The 18,976-nt window shown below is 39.0% G+C and overlaps 2 protein-coding genes across 2 annotated transcripts; one reads left to right on the top strand and one right to left on the bottom strand.

The window, feature by feature from the left end:
• The first annotated feature begins 7,191 nt into the window (after window positions 1–7,191).
• LOC108579346 (probable glutamine-dependent NAD(+) synthetase) lies at window positions 7,192–18,002 on the top strand. Its single transcript, XM_017942867.1, has 13 exons — window positions 7,192–7,485; window positions 14,419–14,603; window positions 14,672–14,927; window positions 15,077–15,269; window positions 15,347–15,587; window positions 15,665–15,904; window positions 15,972–16,087; window positions 16,155–16,459; window positions 16,534–16,742; window positions 16,826–17,051; window positions 17,131–17,307; window positions 17,374–17,476; window positions 17,784–18,002. The coding sequence occupies exons 2-13, from the start codon at window positions 14,458–14,460 to the stop codon at window positions 17,810–17,812; spliced, it is 2,241 nt and encodes a 746-aa protein (XP_017798356.1). The 5' UTR covers window positions 7,192–7,485; window positions 14,419–14,457; the 3' UTR covers window positions 17,813–18,002.
• LOC108579318 (cytosolic carboxypeptidase 2) lies at window positions 7,790–13,259 on the bottom strand. The gene is given in 15 exon segments (XM_017942825.1): window positions 7,790–8,414; window positions 8,493–8,708; window positions 8,773–8,977; window positions 9,059–9,137; window positions 9,577–9,796; window positions 9,860–9,951; window positions 10,035–10,262; window positions 10,333–10,665; window positions 10,860–11,105; window positions 11,322–11,433; window positions 11,498–11,644; window positions 12,371–12,597; window positions 12,600–12,809; window positions 12,888–13,105; window positions 13,187–13,259. Coding segments are annotated over 15 exon segments (3,231 nt in total).
• Window positions 18,003–18,976: the final 974 nt, after the last annotated feature.

Below are 18,976 nucleotides of genomic sequence, written 5' to 3'. Positions count from 1 at the left end.
TAATATAATTGAAAACAATATTATTAAAGAATATTATACAAATTTTATTATTTCTTTGCTTGTATCTTATACATCAGGTAATTCTTTGAAACATGAGCAATATTAATTAATATAAATTTTTTTCATCAGAAATGATTTTCATAATTATACTGAATATCATAAAAAAATTATGTCAAGTCATCGAAGACGCAGGAGTACTTCCGCTTTGACCTACTGTTTGTCATTTACAAACAATGCTCTTGCATTTATGTTTGTGTGTGTGAAAATTGTTGATTTTACTTTGATAATTTGCTCTACGCGTCAATATGACGAATTTCACGAAATTTTTTCACCTCGGTCGATACATTTAAATGTTATCCAACGGAAACATTTTACGGTGGCAATGAAGGTTTTAAAAAATTGAATTAATCGAAACCTATTCTCTTTCTGTAAGAAAGTTCGTTTTTCGTTGATTATCTTTACGTTTACGTAATACAAGAATTGCCTTATATTTACATAGGCAATATTATGTTTCTTTTTTTAACATACTTTTATGAAATGTGTGGTTAATTTTTTAAGAACATTGTGTAGTGACATATGGATAATCCAATGTTACAAATCGCGTAATAATATCCTTGAACAAGGTAATCTATATTTCTGTAAACGACGTTTTGCTGGGAAAAAGTTACGTGCGTTTATGCTTACAATCGCCGGATATCCAGGTCAATGTTCGATGACCCAACTTTTTTATGACTCATTGTCAATAACGTACGACAATATACCTTGATAGAACGCAATTATAACCATAATTCGCAGGTGCATTTTATAATCAATCAACGATCATTTTTTAGATTAAATTTCACGTTTATTTAATTATTAAATAAGGTTCTGTTAGGAAAGGGTATCAGCAGAGTACAACAGTGGTAAAAATGCCGGGAGAATTTTGAAGTGACGTTACTTCTGCCACCGTTTCATTTGACAAGTTTAAAAGAAAATGCAGTTTGTAAAGGAAGTCGTAAAAAAATGTTCTTTATATGAAAGACTTTTATTGAAATTGTTCATACATATAAAATACAGTAAAAATGTATGTGTACAAGATGAAAACACTACCTACTGTTGTTGAAGCAAAATTTTATACATTAACTTTATTTAAAATATCGACATTGTAATGAAATAATCGATAATGTTCTTCAACAAAGACGTTTTCATGGTTTTATTTCGTTATTTCGCATTAGAGTTAACGGTTCATTTGAAATGTAAAATTAGCCGGTAAAATTAATTCGTTGGCGGCGTTTAAAATATTGCAAATAAGACAGTTAAACCACAGACGAGGTACAGAATAGACCTACCACCCAATGCCTTTTTTGTCCCATGGTATGAGGGCTCTAACACTGACGAAGTACAAAATAGACCTATTACCTACTGTACTTTTGTGTCCAACGTTCTGAAATACCGATCGTGTAAAAAATCAGAAGTTTTGTTATACCCTCTACGATATAAAGCGGTATGTTTAGGAATTGTATACAATTTAACCATTAAAGATGATAAAGTCGACAGATGTAAAAGCACAGACGAGAGATATAGAAGTAGATCACTCATTTAATGTGTTTTTTTGTCATACGAGTCCGGGGTTCTGGAACCCCGTTACCATCAAGAACACTTAATATTTGTTATATTAAATAGTGAAGGAAACAACATTTAGAATCTTAAGATGAATCAGAATGGATTCAGTCAATACATTTGCGTTTTGGGAACCAAGGGTGTATTGACAACACGGTAACAATGTACAAACGACCAATATCGATCGTTTAGCGTGATACAGTTCTTAAAATGACCGTTCTTAAGCGTAGAGTGCGCTTCAAAACCAATAGATTGGGACGATGTCGGTATTTCAGATCGTGTGATAAAAAGTCCCGTAAGATGATCGGTATACCCTATATCTCGTCTGCGGTAAAATATCCTCCTTTGTTAAATCAGCATGTAAAGATATTTACAATATATTGCATTGCCTGGGTAGAATTTTCACGATCTCTCGAAAGCAGTAGAACACAAACATCGAATGGATCATCCACTAATGAAAAATTATGTTCTCATAATTTTTATTACAGTATAATGAGAAGTCTTTGAATTTTTCGCTCTGAATAATATGTATTGTAAATTAGAGCCTAATTGCACGTACTAAGTAGATCAAAATTAATATATATAATAAATTTTTAATTGCTTTCATATTACAAATACTTAGATAGTAAAATAAAGTTTCTGGTTTATTTTCAAATACTTCAATTGTAGAATAAATAATGTTTCCTGTCAAATAACAATTTACATGGTTGTTTATAATTATTGGAACACGTAAATTAAATTATTGTATGCTTTAACTATATAAAACAGCGTAATATACTATTTTTGCATTGAATTAACCATTGAATTCGGTATATTAGTTAGAAATTGTTTATAACGTTTATTACAAATAATAAAAATTAATGTTCTTTCATATGAGTTACAGATTGACCTCCCTGGACACCAAAGAAGTCAAGAAAAGGACTTGAACATTGGGAAAAATGAAGAAATGCAATTATTTATGAAAAAACCAATTATTTATTGTCAAATTATTGTGCAAAATGTATATTACAAAAGGTTACAATATACCAGTACTATTTTACAGCATTTTACAGTGTATTTACTTCTCCCTTACACACTAAACCCATTTCCTTTTGCAAAAAGTCCATTGTTTAAACAATATTCCATTGCAAAATTAAATAAACAATGTCCAGAAACCACCAGGAATGCGTTTTCATCGAAAAAATCGAAAAAATCCCGAAATTCGAGCGAAAATTACGAAAATTGTGAAACCATATCGAAATTCGGTGTGAGAATACCCGTCGGGTGCTAAAGTCCTCGAGAATTCCTGGAAATGACGTCATTTCTCGGAAATGACGAAATTTCCAAGAATCGAGGCGATTCCAAGAATTGACCAATGGTCCTTCGAAAATTTCAGTTCTCGAGAATTCCTGGAATTTGGTCATTTCCAAGAATCGAGTCACTTCCAGGAATCGACCTCCTAACGTATCATGTTCGCCTATTAGAAAGTCGATTTTTGGCCAAAGGGTCTTCGAAAATTTCGGTTGTCGGGAATTCCTGGAAATTTCGTCATTTCCGAGAAATGACGAAATTTCCAAGAATCGGGGCGATTCCAAGAAGCGACCTCCTGTCACATCATATTCGCCTAATACAAAGTCAGGATTTTCGATTTTCGAAAATTTCTGTCCGAAAATCGACATTCTAATAGGCGAACATGATACGATAGGAGGTCGATTCCTGGAAGTGACTCGATTCTTGGAAATTTCGTCATTTCCGAGAAATGACGTCATTTCCAGGAATTCTCGAGGACTTTAGCACCCGACGGGTATTCTCACACCGAATTTCGATATGGTTTCACAATTTTCGTAATTTTCGCTCGAATTTCGGGATTTTTTCGATTTTTTCGATGAAAACGCATTCCTGGTGGTTTCTGGACATTGTTTATTTAATTTTGCAATGGAATATTGTTTAAACAATGGACTTTTTGCAAAAGGAAATGGGTTTAGTGTGTAAGGGAGAAGTAAATACACTGTAAAATGCTGTAAAATAGTACTGGTATATTGTAACCTTTTGTAATATACATTTTGTACAATTTATTTAATTTTACAATGGAATATTGTTTAAACAATAAGGTTTTTGCGATGTAAAATGAATGCGGTGTGTAAGGGAGAGATAAATAGACTGTAAAATGCTGTAAAAAGCAATACTGGAATATTATAACATTTTGTAAAATACATTTTGTACAATAATTTCACAATAAATAATTAATTTAAATGATCAAGCTGTTTTGACTTCCAATAATTATAGCCAACCATCTAAATTGTTATTTAAGAAGAAACACTAATTATTCTATAATTAAATTACTCCAAAATATGCCATAAACTATATTTTAGTAATGTTCAAGCAATTAAAAGTTTCTTATAAGTATCAATTAAATATAATAAAAATGACGAGGATAGCATTATCGAAGAGAGACAAGGAAATGGATAACGGTACTTAGATAAGGATAGCATTAAAGTAATGATTAAGACAAGGAAAGATATAGGGATAGACAAGGACAGAAAATTTGAAAAGTAAAACTGGCGCCATCTTATTTTTAGTGATTGGAACTACGACTTTTTAATAGGAATACAGAATATAAACAGAGGTATTAGACAAGGAAAGCACTAGTGTGCGAGAAGGACAGAGAGAGAACGTTTCCTATTGGCCCGCTGGCCGCCATGCTCCACCTCCCACGCGCTGTATCAAGTCGGTCAGAGAAAAATCATTGATAACTTATTAATTAGGATGATTTTGTGAACTTTTAGGATCGAAGAATGTAGCGTGGACCTTTAGCTACTTTCACGTATAGTTTTTAATGCAATTGACCCTTTCGATAATTAGTTATTCGCAATTTTAGTACGCGATGTCGGGAACGATACCGCATACCTTCAAGCATCTTTACGGTTTTTCAACAATTTCATAGCCTTCTACGATATTCCCATGCAACTAACTATATGCACCTGAAAGGCAAAACCTTTAGCTACATTCTTCTATAATTTTTATTAACATATTCGGCTTAGTTCAAGAGCAATTAAACATTAAAGGAGAGAGTCCCTATTCATCTTACCCGAATATAGTCGAATGTTACAAACAATTGTTAATATCTAATAAACCACATCACTTACGACTACAAAAATTATTGGAGAATATAAATAAAAGTCTATTCTATATTCTGCATGCTTAAAAGTGCATAATTAATCACGCATTTCTATTGAAATAACGAAAATGTGTTACGATTGAATGCGACGAGTGTAATACTCTCTCAAAGAATGTTAAATAACATTCAAACCACAAGAGATATATTAATTAGGATTATATGAGAATGTAGCCAAAGGAGTTACCTTTCAGATGCGTACAGTTAGTTGTATGAGAATTTAGTAAAAAGCTATGAAATTATTGAAAAACCGTAAATATATTACACTCGTATACGCCTCTCGCATTGAAGCGTAACACATTTTCGTTATTTTGCTAGAAGTGCGTGATTAATTATGCACTTTTAAACATGAAGAATGTAGAATGAACTTTTATCTATATTCTGCAATTAGTTTAGGAACCGTAAGTGGTGTGGTTTATTAAATATTAGCAATTGTTTATAAGAGTTGCCTGTATACGAATACGATGAATAGGAACTCTCTCCTTTAATGTTTAATTACTTTTGAATTAGATCGAATATGTTAATAAAAATGATAGAAGAATGTAGCTAAAGGTGTTGTCTTTCAGGTGCATATAGTTAGTTGCATGGGAATTTAGTAGAAAGCTACGAAATTATTGAAAAACCGTATACGTATATAAACGTAAACGGCATCATTCCCGACATCCTGTACTAAAATTATTAATAACTAATTATTGAAAGGGTCTATTGCATTAAAAACTATACGTGAAAGTAGCTAAAGGTCCACACTACATTCTTCAAACCTAAAAGTTCACAAAATCATCCTAATTAATGAGTTATTAATGATTTTTCACCGACCGATGCGATTTAGGGCCTGATTGGCGGAGCTCAGCGGCCCGCCAGCCAATAGGCAGCGTTTTCTCTCTGTCCTTGTCGCACACTAGTGCTTTCCTTGTCTAATAACTCTTTTTATATTCTGTGTTCCTATTAAAAAGTCGTAGTTTGCGTCACCAGACGCGAGATGGCGTTAATTTCGGACTGAAAATTCTCTATCCTTGTCTAACTATTTCTTTCCTTGTCTAACCACGTGACTACTACTATCCTTGTCTAACTGTATTCGTTTCCTTGTCTAACTCATTTCTGGATCGCTAAATACGTCAACGAATTATCTTTCGTAGTAAACACGACTATTTGAATATAGTAGATTATGTGGATAGAACTGTTCACGATCTTTTGACAGCAGTAGGCAGACACCATGTGATGAATCATTTACTGATAAACAATTACGTTACTCTTTAGTTGTAATTTCGTAGTTACGTTTAATTTGAATCCCAATTACATACTACTAATAAGAACGACACGAAAATGGTAAGGGCTCTCTAGGCCCTCGTGCCGCGGACACAAACCTCCTTTAGATGTTAAGTCTATCTTTTATGTACACACCGATATCATAAGCTACGTACGTACACCAGATGGCAGCACGTCGTAAAAACAGCAGCTGTTCCTCGTAATAATGATTCGCGATTCACAATTAAAGTTATACGTTAAAACTACTTAAATATCATTGCAAATAATATCCTTACAGTGCTTTGTGAACAAAATCGAACTGTTCTATATAAAATTTGTACAATAACGTACTAGAAAGTGTTACACGATGCGATTTAGGGCCTGATTGGCGGAGCTCAGCGGCCCGCCAGCCAATAGGCAGCGTTTTCTCTCTGTCCTTGTCGCACACTAGTGCTTTCCTTGTCTAATAACTCTTTTTATATTCTGTGTTCCTATTAAAAAGTCGTAGTTTGCGTCACCAGACGCGAGATGGCGTTAGTTTCGGACTGAAAATTCTCTATCCTTGTCTAACTATTTCTTTCCTTGTCTAACCACGTGACTACTACTATCCTTGTCTAACTGTATTCGTTTCCTTGTCTAACTCATTTCTGAATTGCTAAATACGTCACGAATTATCTTTCGTAGTAAGCACGACTATTTAAATATAGTAGATTATGTGGATAGAACTGTTCACGATCTTTTGACAGCAGTAGGCAGACAGCATGTGATGAATCATTTACTGATAAACAATTACGTTACTTCTTAGTTGTAATTTCGTAGTTACGTTTAATTTGAATCCCAACTACATACTACTAATAAGAACGACACGAAAATGGTAAGGGTTCTTTAGGCCCTCGTGCCGCGGACACAAACCTCCTTTAGATGTTAAGTCTATCTTTTATGTACACACCGATATCATAAGCTACGTACGTACACCAGATGGCAGCACGTCGTAAAAACAGCAGCTGTTCCTCGTGATAAAATGATTCGCGATTCACAATTAAAGTTATACGTTAAAACTACTTAAATATCATTGCAAATAATACCCCTACAGTGCTTTGTGAACAAAATCGAACTGTTCCGTATAAAATTTGTACAATAACGTACTAAAAAGTGTTACGTCAAATTAGATTTTTCAAAAGATTCGTATTTTCAAAGTTTTTCGTTGAAAAGTATTCGTTACTGAAATGTATTTCCGTTGATCAACATCACGCAATTGGAACGAGTTACGCTGGAAAATCATTGCTTAAAGTGTTGACAACAGTTTGTGAGGTTATGTTATTTTCGTCGAACCGTAGATTTGGCAATTTCTCGTAAAAAGCACGTGGAGGAAACAGCCCGGCTTTCGTGCACGTCATTCTTAGAACGCGCGATTAATAGTTGTATCTATAACAAACACAGGCCTACACGATTGTCCCATATTTTTTTCGTTGGACTAACGGAGAATCGTAAGTACTTTGGTTAATTATCTCGAGCTCGCCTCTAGCGTGCGTCTCTCGTTATCTCGTAAAATTTCATTATGTAACTACGTTGTAATCCCTAATTGAACAACGAATTATCGTACAGTCTCGTTTATAAGCACCATGCATGTGTGTATACGTATAGGTGAAGCCATTTAGTGAAAGGTTTTTATTATTCGATATAACGCACGTTTACGAGGTACGTTTAAAAATACAAAACAAAGTTTCTCGTAGAAGAAACTTGGATGAAAATATTGCGAAACACAATGTTCTTGTTTGTTTACAAAATCGGTCATGGGTTACGTAACACGTTCGCGCTAGTAGCACGCTTTTTTCTTCCCGCTGCTGTAGTGGATTTTGTCTTTTTCGATTGTTTCTTTTTCTTCTGTTTTTTCTTCGAGGTTCTCTGTTTACGAGAATCCGTAGAGTCGTTGTCCGAGGAGAAGCTGTCGCATAGAGGAACGATTAAAGGCTGTATCAGTTGGATATGGGATCGGGAATGCGATTGTATTTGAGATTTCGCGACGTCCGACGTTTTTCCAACGCTAGCAATAGTACAGTTCGCGCCATTTTTACGATGCTTCCTTCGAGATTCGATTTTACGTTGCCGCGTTTGCACTTTGGAAGGTACTTGGAGAGTGACTAATTTCAAGGAGTCTGCTTTGATCGTCAAATAGGACGCCTTTCTGTGACAGATTTCTTCGACTCTCGAATTTAGATCGACTATTTTCTGCCACTTGAGAGGGGACTTCTTTTTCCTTTGTTTCCGTTCGATGTCTTCGCGTTGGTTTTTCACTTCTGGGCTGCTGTTCCTCGAGCGTATCGCATCTTCGCTTTTGTATTTTCTATGCATTTTTCGCGTGCTGTTCTCAACGTTAACGTTGTAGTCGAGGGACTGCAACTTTTTCGAGCAAGATCTGGAACAAGCGTCGAAACTCTAGTATCTAATCTTATTGGTTAAACATTTGTGTCCATAAGAAAAAAATATTGCGCACTTTAACAACACGTCGCTGTTCATTTTATCTCGCGTTACCGCCATATTAGAAATCCCCCAGCTTAGCGGTCCCTTTACAAACGGGCGTTCGATTCTTTTTTCAATATTTTCCGTGATGTTCAACGGAACACCCATCCATATTTGTTGTCGCAGTGAACTGAGCTTAATTTCTATCTCTTGATTCTTCGGTGGAACAGGTGAACGATGTCTAAGTGTTCTGTATCAATTAAAACAAAGAACAGTATATTTTTTAGAATACTTTAGTAACTTATTTCTTTTACCTGATTAAACGAAGACAATGAGATCGTCTGTTAGTGTTAGATTCTTCTTTGTTCACGCTTAAATTTTCACCCAGCGACATACTACGTGGTCTGACTATTTCTGGCAAGATTAAATCGTCGTTGCCAGTTTTCTCCTTCTCGCTAGTTTCCATTTCTTTGTCCACTAGATGCACAGCATCTTCCACGCAACGTTCACGAATTCTTTCTGAGACGAATCGACACGATACGTTTGATATCTTTTAATCTGCGTTTAATTCAATTATATTACCTTCCGGTCTCGTTAGACCTTCGTCTCCGGAATCGGTATAATCGTACAAATCGCTACCTGGATCCGTGGTTGGCAAATCCATTACCGCTCTCCTAGTCTAGGAACAGAAATATAATAAAAATTAAGAAACAAAGAAAATTTAACCCTCTAACCCTTTGCACTCGAAGATCTCTTTGCTATAGGAAAGCAGCAAACCGTGCTAATTGCCTTGAACATTGATATTTAGTAATTGCTAAATTTCATTGATGAAATTTTTTTAACTAACAAACAGAAATAAGTTATACATATATCGACAAACGTAGCTATTTTATATTATACAAGATCTTGTAATGTTACAAGATCTTGTAATGTAAAATACTACCAGCTTCGAGAGAGCCTTGATTAATTGTTCATCAAATGGTAAACGATACTGTCGCTTTTCAGTCGCCATTCGAGTGGAAAATGTTAACTCTCTAAGTGAAGGAGTGCAAGGAGTGTTTGGAATGCAGGAAAATGTGCTTGGAGGGTTAATTGAAACGAATGGAACAAAATTTTACCATCATCCTTTTGCGTCGAATGTAACATCTACTACCAGCTGTTCCCTTCTTGCTCCTTCTCCTCGCCAATTCGAAGCTTCGAGTGAACGTCGGAGTAGGCGGAGGAGCGCATAAATATTGAGAAGAGACGATCGGTTCTCTCGCGTTGTAAGACCAAGCGCTCTCGACGAAGTCTTCTTCTTTCTCCGAAGTAGAACTGTCCGACGTGTCTCCCTCGTCGCTGATGAAAAATTCAGGTGGACAATCGATCTATCGATGTTGGAATTTGAAGGTTGAAACGTACCTGGAGTAATCAGTCAGGTCGATGTTTGTCGGTTCCTCAGCGCTGGAACCTTCTTTCATTAGTCTGGCTACTATTTTGTTGCGAAGCCTTTCCTGTTTGCAAAAGAAATACGAGTTTAGAGACAGAGAGATTGAATTTCTGTTTGAAAAGGTGGTTGAAATAGGCATCGGAGTACCTTGACTGGGTCTGTATCGAAGAAATCCAAGAGGGTTTCGCAGAATACTTTGCCGATTTGTTCGTAATCTTGAGTAGAAAAGTGAGTCCCAGATCTGGAACCAATCTTCGTTCCTCCCATCGACGCCTCCATGGTGTAACTATTCTGCACCCCCATGGACCAAACTACCACTCTTCCCGTACCTTCTTTGCCCTTTTCCACGTGGAACTTGCAGTTTTCGAAGGAGAACTGCGAAGGAGAAGATTCTTGCAAATGACCAGACGTCACATCGAATATGTATAGAACTGAATTGGCGCACCTTATCAGCTGCGTTCTTGTGAAGCATAAGTGGAAACACTTGCTCGGAGAGTCTGGTTTGCGACGCAGTCCTCTTGCTTTCACATCCGTAAACGAATATATTGTGCTTCCTGGAGTGAGCGTGCAAGTCGCAGTAAATAGCCACTCCACATTCCTCGAGCAGCCGTCTGATCATCAATTTGGTGTGCCAAACAGAAGGGTAGCTCTCCCTCATCACGGTTCTGTACTGTCTGTTCAGGTCTTTGCCCGATAACGAGCAACGATTGTTGCCAACGATAACACCGTCGGGATTCAGCATAGGAACCAGCTTGAATACGAATCTCTCTCGAAGTATCTGCATCGGTGAAATTATTATCGAGGCTTTACATTTCTCAAATATGCTTAATTAGAGGCTTTCGAGTGTAAGCTGTGTCCAGAAATCTCTATCTCTCTGTACGCGCCACCGAGATTCTAAGGTTCCGCTCGTTGGCGATGTCTTCTAATAAGATAACTAACGCTAACTTCAAGGTCTAAGGAATTTCACCTTACCCTAGCTTGATCCGATTCCCCGGTTAGGAAGTCAATGATCCCTTTCATCGTCCAGCTCGACGGCGTTTCTCCAGGATGAACCCTTGCCGTGATAACGATCCCTCTTTTCCTTCGCACCTCTTCGTCGTAGGCAGGGGCAGTGATCGTCAAATAGTAGACACCATTTCCGGCCAATGTTCGGCACAGTAGTCGCAGTTTGGTGAACCTAGTTTTTATAGGATCTGCGACTAGCCTGGCCAGATACTCCTAAATAATTTTACGAGATTTTAGTTAACTTGGATTTCGTTGGAATCGAATAAAGGGTATTTTGTGCTGTTGAAGCGACGCGCTTAGCGGATGCCGGATATAACCGGCGCTAGTCGCGAAAGGGTTAATCAAGTTTCGTTTGGGCAAAATTTGTCCAGTCTGACCTAATTTATCTTCTTCCACTTATTCTCAACCCAGTTGTTTCGCTGTTATTACCTGCAAATCGGTGTACGTGTACGGATAGCAATGCGCCAAATACACGGTGTCTCTGTCGTGAGGGAAAGACACGTTGAACGTCAACGTGTGCTTCTCTTTTTCCTCGTCGCTCCTGAGGAAGGAAGACAGAATGGGCAAAGTGAAATTTCAGCAAGTACGAAAAATAATCGACGTACGAAGAATCGTTTCTGTAGTAAGCGATATTTTCGCCGCATCTCCTCCAACCAACTGCTCCTTTCTTCGCATCCTCCGTCGAATACAGCAACGGTCGAAGTCCTTCGTTGTACAAGCTGTCTTCTTTGCAGAGATTCACGATGGACAATCTGAATTTGAACTTATTGGATCAATGGGTTAAATAAATAGCGAAAAACTCGTAAGGGTACGACAGAAAGTCTGTTGTCCACTTGAGAAAAAGGAGGCCTTTTATCCAGGCCACTTACACTACCGGCCAAAAGTTTCCAATCACCGAGCATTGCAATTTACACAAAAATTTCCTGAAAATAAATTGATAAATTGATAAATGTAGAATTGAGATAAACTTCAAATCTGGAAAAAATTAGCAGCAGATTTAGTATTGATGAAAAGTGGATGGTGATTCGAAACTTTTGGCCGGTGTGTAGGTATAAACAGTTACAGGCCTATGGGTCCGATGACATCTGGTCTGTTATGTTATTTTCACTAGCAGTTATTATCGGTAATGTTGAAGCAAAAAAGGTGTCTACGTCTTGTCCAAACATCTTTTACCTTAATATAACCCCTCAACAGGTAATAATCCAACAGAACTATTTTAAAGATTTACGGGGAAGATTAATCTCCGGTCACAGGTGAGCAAGTGAACGCGTTAACCCCTTAACCTATGATTTCTTTTCTGACTATGCATATAAGCGTCACCGTCAGATATTAATGTTTCACTACTGTATCAGGCAACAGAAGCTAATCTGTTACAGGTTACAGGTTTTTTACTAATATACCTATATTTGTCACATCGCCAGAATCTCTGCCGCGAGTCTGACACGTTGTTGCAGGTTAAAGGGTCAAAAAGAACTTACCTATACGTGGTTCTACTTCTAGTGTTCGATATCCTGAAGTAATACCACTGCGTGTGCCTCTGCGTGTAAAGATCCTTTCTGAGATACAGCTGATAATACGTATCGGTGATCTTCACCACTTTGCACAGATTTCCAGACTCGAAACGGGACTCGAAATGCAGATCGGTGTTGGAATCCTCCGAGTCGGACGATCTAGCCACCAGGAATACGTTGTCATCCGGATGTTCAGGTTCGTGGTATTTGCGACAGCGAGGTCGATTTTATCGCGAAATTAGGGTTCACTCACGTAATTCGCGATGCTGATCGGATGGTAACGAAATATCACCGTGCCGAATTCGTCTCCTAGAGGTTTCGGTCTCGGCTCCTTTCCGGTTGGGACGTTGAACGGCTCTGGAGCGGTTGGAGAGTATTCTACGTGCTTCACCCTTTCGGAAAGTACCTGGAATAGTCGTTACTCTTGCGCTTCATTTTCCAACGATTTAACTATGTTTTTTTTCTATTTACTATTTCTATTTACTTGGCACTCCGTGGGCCACCTGGCAGCCTCCTGAGTAATTCCATCAATCATGCAACGGGTGTCCAAAGCGCTTCGAAGACTTTCCTGCGACTGATCATCTCTGGTACCGAATGGTACGGAGAACAACGACAATTCTGTCTCTCGTCGGGGTATTTCGTACCTTCCTAGCTGCAGCAATTGCAATTCCTGAATCTTGCTGATACCAGCCAGCGTGCTACCTATATCGACCACAAACAAATCCGTCTAGAGCAAACTGAGAAAATTTCAATACCCCCCTCTACAAATTATAGCAGACCTACCAGGAATCGGATGAACCGGGAAAAGCATGGCTTGAAGTTCCTTCACCTTGCTCCTGATTAACAATTCTCTCATTTTTCGTTATCTTCCATCGGCCTCCTCGTCCTCCTCCTCATTCTTCGACTTTATCCTCTCGATTTTCCCACAAACCTCCAACTTCTCCCGACTCGAACGACACTCTTCGATCCACACGATCTTGCTCATCTTCTCTCTCTTCCTATCACTCGCTCAGTCGTTCGTTAACAGAGATCTTCCGTCACTTCTTACGCGCATATTTTCAGTAATCTTCGTCTGTCGGTTCGAGAGAAGGAGAAGAAACGCTTGGATTTGTGGAATCTTCACTCTCGATCGAAGGAAAGCTGGCTATCAGGACGAGTCAAGCGCGTCAACTGCGAGCAGGAACTTTGCCCCCGTGGAGAGAGGAAGTCCGTAAAAGTTAGCCCCTCGATTGCCTGACAACGGGAAAACGGGGGCGGAGCCAGCGGCTCGATGATCGTTCGGAACCCCCTCGTTCCTCGAGGTTCGTCGAACGTTTATATCGAGCCAAGTCTGGCTCGTCCTAGACCACAAATTTCCCCATCTCTTGTTTCTTTCTTTGGCGAGGAATTTCTTCATTTCAAAAATTTTGACTTGTGAAATTTTGTCATTTTTCTGTCTTTCGGAAATATTCCTCGCCAGAGAAACCGTAGAGAAGGTAACAGAAGATCAATTTCACAAGTGGAAATCTTAATTTTATCGGCTAAAATTGAATCACTCGATGTATTACAGTTGAATTCGTTCCTGAAGTTGGGATATTTCGAATTGCCGGTAGGACAAGCTTCAGTTGTTCGATAGAAGAAATTTCTGTCTTAATTAAACATTTACCAAGCTTGAAAAGTCCGAGACACATTTTTCCGTTCTACAAGGACCGAATTGTTAGGGAAGAATTCGCGACGAAAGTCGATTAGCAGCGTCTTCCCAGACATTCTTCGGCCGTAGAAGCACGGAACAGCCGAGCAATTTACATCCCTCTCTCTGCCTGCTTCAGAAAATTATTGATCAATCAACGTTCGTCTGGCTGGAGAATGGATGTACAGCTATTTCCTCGACGAACGTTCCACCTGGCGATCGATGAGCTTTCAATTGATAGGTCCGAATCGATCGTCGTTTCGCCGACAGCCGTTAATTCTCTTCCGACGAAATATTCACGTACATCGAACTGTCTAAACAAGTTCTGTTATTTTCTCTGTTTCAGATAAATCCACTTGCCTTCTACGAAATCTAAGGAAGAAAGATGGGTCGAACAGTGACGGTAGCAGTTTGCACGTTGAATCAGTGGGCGATGGATTTCGATGGAAATTCCAGAAGAATTTTGCAGAGCATCCAAGAAGCTAAAGACGCTGGAGCAACTTACAGAAGCGGTCCAGAATTGGAAATTTGGTAAAATCCGTCTCTTTTATCCAGCAAACGATCAACTTACTATTCGAATTCTTCTTCTCTTCCAACAGTGGCTACAGCTGCGAGGACCATTTCTACGAGCCAGACACGTTGCTTCACAGCTGGGAGGTGCTCGCGACTCTCCTCAAGTCTCCGATCGCCGAGGACATGCTGATCGACGTTGGTATGCCGGTCATGCACAAGAATGTCACTTACAATTGCAGGGTAGCCTTTCTGAATCGACGAATTCTGCTCATCAGACCGAAGATGCAATTGTGCGAGGACGGCAATTACAGGGAAACCAGATGGTTCTCTCCATGGACCAAGGTTATTCTCTCTCTCTCTCTCTCTCTTTTAGATTGCACGCGTGATGCATAACGAATTAGAATAGTTCCCGACCGTCTCCACTTCGTAGACTCGGTATCGAGAGTTGCATACTGTTCGTCTTGGTACACAAACGCTGATTGTTTATGCAGGAACGCACGGTCGAGGACTACTTTCTGCCGAGAATGATATCTCAGATCACCGGGCAGACGGTGGTGCCTTTTGGCGATGCTGTTATTTCTACCAGAGACACGTGCGTGGGTTTTGAAATTTGCGAGGAACTATGGAACCCGATGAGCAATCACATTCCTATGTCCTTGGACGGTGTTGAAATTATTGCAAACGGTAGACAACTGTTTGTATGCGTTACTTTTGTACGCTGTGTTTCGTTTCTTTTATTTATGGGAGGTTCTATTTTGCAGGCAGCGGCTCCTACTTCGAGCTGAGGAAAGGATACGTCACCGTGGACCTGGTTAAATCAGCTACGTTCAAGTCAGGGGGCTGTTACATGTTCAGTAATTTAAGGGGTTGCGACGGTTCGAGATTGTACTTCAACGGGGGATCGTGTGTTACCTTGAACGGTCAGATCTTGAATCGTGGTAAACAGTTTGCTTTGGACGATGTCGAGGTGGTTGTGGCGACGTTTGATCTGGAGAATATAAGGTTCGCAGTTCTGTTCGAAGATAGTTTCAACGTCGTGAAATGTAGGGTGAACGATAAAGGGTTTGTGTCTTCTGTAGGAGTTACAGAAATAATATCAGGTCACGATCACACGCAGCTGCTAGATCGCCGAGTTATCCACGTGTTAAGGTGGACTTTGCCCTAACTTCGGAAAGTCTGATTTCAACCCCTCCGGATAGACCGATCGATATAGACTTAGGACCTTACGAAAGCGAGAATGTAACGGGCAAGCTTGTCTATCACACTCCAGAGGAAGAAATTTCGATGGCTCCTGCTTGCTGGCTCTGGGATTATCTTAGGTTTGATGTTTTAAATGTATCTTAATGTAGTCACAATGCTGTTTATTTATCGTTGAATTTATAATAGGCGTTCTTGTCAAGGAGGATTCTTTTTACCCTTGAGCGGTGGCGTCGACTCAGCATCTTCAGCTTGTATGGTTTATTCCATGTGCGACATGATCGTGGATTCGGTTAACAAAGGAGGTATGTATTATCATTCTTGTAATTATTGAAAAAATATACAAGATCTAATTTAAATATTTGTTCTTAGACGCACAGGTATTGTCAGATATCAGGAAAATAGTCGGTGACTGCGAGTACGTGCCGACTGATCCTAAACAACTCTGCAATACCATTCTTGTCACGTGCTACATGGGTACTGAAAACTCATCTGCTGAAACGAAGGCACGAGCTACCGAACTCGCCGGTCAAATTGGCTCGTATCATCATAGTATAGTGATCGACGTTGCTGTGTCCGCTATTTTAACTATTTTCCAACAAGTTACAAAGCTGATGCCGAGATTCAAAGTGCAAGGAGGATCTCCGAGAGAAAGTTTAGCTCTGCAAAACATACAAGTCTGTTTCTATTCTTCGCGTCGTTATCCTTGCGAGAAATAAATGAAATTCCAGTCGTTTGTTATTTTTGCAAGGCTCGCTTGAGAATGGTGATAGCTTATTTGTTTGCTCAACTGATGCTGTGGGTTAGAGGACGACCGGGTGGTCTTCTTGTGCTAGGAAGCAGTAACGTTGACGAAGCTCTTCGAGGATACTTCACTAAATACGATTGCAGTAGCGCCGACATCAACCCCATAGGCGGAATTGCCAAGAACGACTTGAAAGCGTTCCTCAGTTATTTTAGGTCAATATCTAGGTCTGGTATTTTTTTTTTTTTTTTTTCGATAGCTTGAACGCATGCGAGTATAATTATTTGACTGGTTTCAGGAAGAAACACGGGATAAGCGCTTTAGATGGTATCTTGGATGCTCCTCCAACTGCGGAATTGGAGCCCCTTCAAGGAGGACAACTTTCACAGCTTGATGAAGTTGATATGGGCATGACATATAAGGAACTGGGTACTTTTGGACGTTTGAGAAAGCAAGACTGCGCCGGTCCTTTCACAATGTTTTGTAGACTTGTCCACATGTGGGATAAGTGTACTCCGAAAGAAGTGAATATAGTTGCAACTTCCGCTGTTCTTTATTATTACGAAGGAAAAAGGGTGTTGACGTTTGTAAATTCATTTATAGGTGGCAGATAAGGTGAAACACTTCTACAGATGCTATGCTATAAATCGACATAAAATGACTATTCTGACACCATCCTGTCACGCGGAGACTTACAGCCCCGACGACAATAGATTCGATCATCGTCCTTTTCTGTACAATCACACGTGGAAATGGCAGTTCAATGCAATCGACGAACAGGTTAGTTGCACTGGTTTGCAATGCCATGAAACCTAAAGTGATTGTTAAAAAAACCAACGATCCTAGGTGAAACGTCTTCTAAACGACGAGAAGTCACCGGGAGGTCGAAAGGATGCGCCGAAGGTACCTGTGAAGCCCAGATACGTACCATTCAGCTCCGTGATCAGTAGTGAGTAAATAAAAAAAAACAACACACAAGTGTGCGTTATCGCTGATCGAGCTCGAGTTGTGTTGAGCACAGACGAAAGTGTTACGAGATCGTCGTCTTCAACAGAGCGATTTCCTATCTCATTTACCGAATTGCACAGCATTGATCGACGAAAAAAACCGTCGATCGAAAGATCCAGAGGGTCGGAGTCGAGCAGGCCATCGACAAACGACCATCAAGCGTAATTTTGCCCCACCGTGTTGTACATACTCGTTCGTTGCGTCCCTGCCGAGGAATCGTCACCCACCGGCGTCATTCTCTGTTGCAGATAAAGCACATCCTGGAGTAGTAGTTTAACCGTAGCAGTAGCTCTCTGTGTCTCTTATCATTTTGACATTGCAGCCTTGCTAGTGCATCGACGCGCAAGCTTGTTAGCTGATTGTACGCGCGACCAAAGGATCTATTGTTTCATTGGCGCCATTTCTCCTTTGAGAAGTCACTCCACGAAGAAGCTTCGGCTACGTTTTGTCGCCAAGAGACTCGTGACTAGGGGGATCGCTTGACTCGTAGATTGTATTATATTAATGCAACTAATGAGCGACTGTATAACTATCAAAGATTATATTCAATATATACGTATATTTATGCAAATTGTACAATGAATTATTAACACCTTTATCTATCCCCTTAGTAAGTAAGGATTGAAATATCGCAAGGTGCATATAATATTAATTTTATTATCTTTTTCCATTTCTACATACACAGACAGCGCATAATCCGTACTTCATTACGGTTAGCATCAAATGAACGACGATCGGGTTGAGAGCCTAGATCGATACTTCGACGACGGTTATTCGACATTTCTAATCCCCCAAAAAAATGCGATATACACAGTATGTTGAACAGTCATGCGAAACACGCTTCATTCTCTCACGCACGCACATACACGCACACACGCACACATCCGTCCGAGTCGAACGTACATTTAAAACACACACTCGAACAAAAATTCGAACGTAGATCATCATGCCGCACACCCTACCAAATTGATCTTCCACGCAACAAGAAAAAAAAAAAGAAGTCGTTTTTTTGCAGACAATAATAACGTCGATATACATATATTTCTATGTATATAACTATATATATATATATTTATATATTAATAATAAAGTCAATAACCAGAATTATTAATCGAGCAGCAATAACGATGATAATAATAATAATATAATATTAATCATTGCAATAGTACTAGGGGGGTGATAAAGTCTTAACGTGTTGAAACGTCAAGATAAATAACTATTGGTGAATATGGGTGTAAATGATAGCAGGTATAAATGGAAAATTCGTATTAATAATGATAATAGAAATATCTAGGTGCTTCTGTTTGAGACAATACTGGACGTAAATTAAATAATCGTAATAGAAATAATATTAATAATAATAATAATAATAAAAATATAATAATATTAGCAATAAGATATTGTTCGTGACGATAAACAGATTGCGACGAGAAGTACCATT

This window comes from Habropoda laboriosa, unplaced genomic scaffold (assembly GCF_001263275.1).
Source record: "Habropoda laboriosa isolate 0110345459 unplaced genomic scaffold, ASM126327v1 scaffold76, whole genome shotgun sequence".
Lineage (NCBI taxonomy): Eukaryota > Metazoa > Arthropoda > Insecta > Hymenoptera > Apidae > Habropoda > Habropoda laboriosa.
The sequence above is the reverse complement of the archived record's forward strand: the minus strand, read 5'-3'. Positions and strand labels throughout refer to the sequence as shown.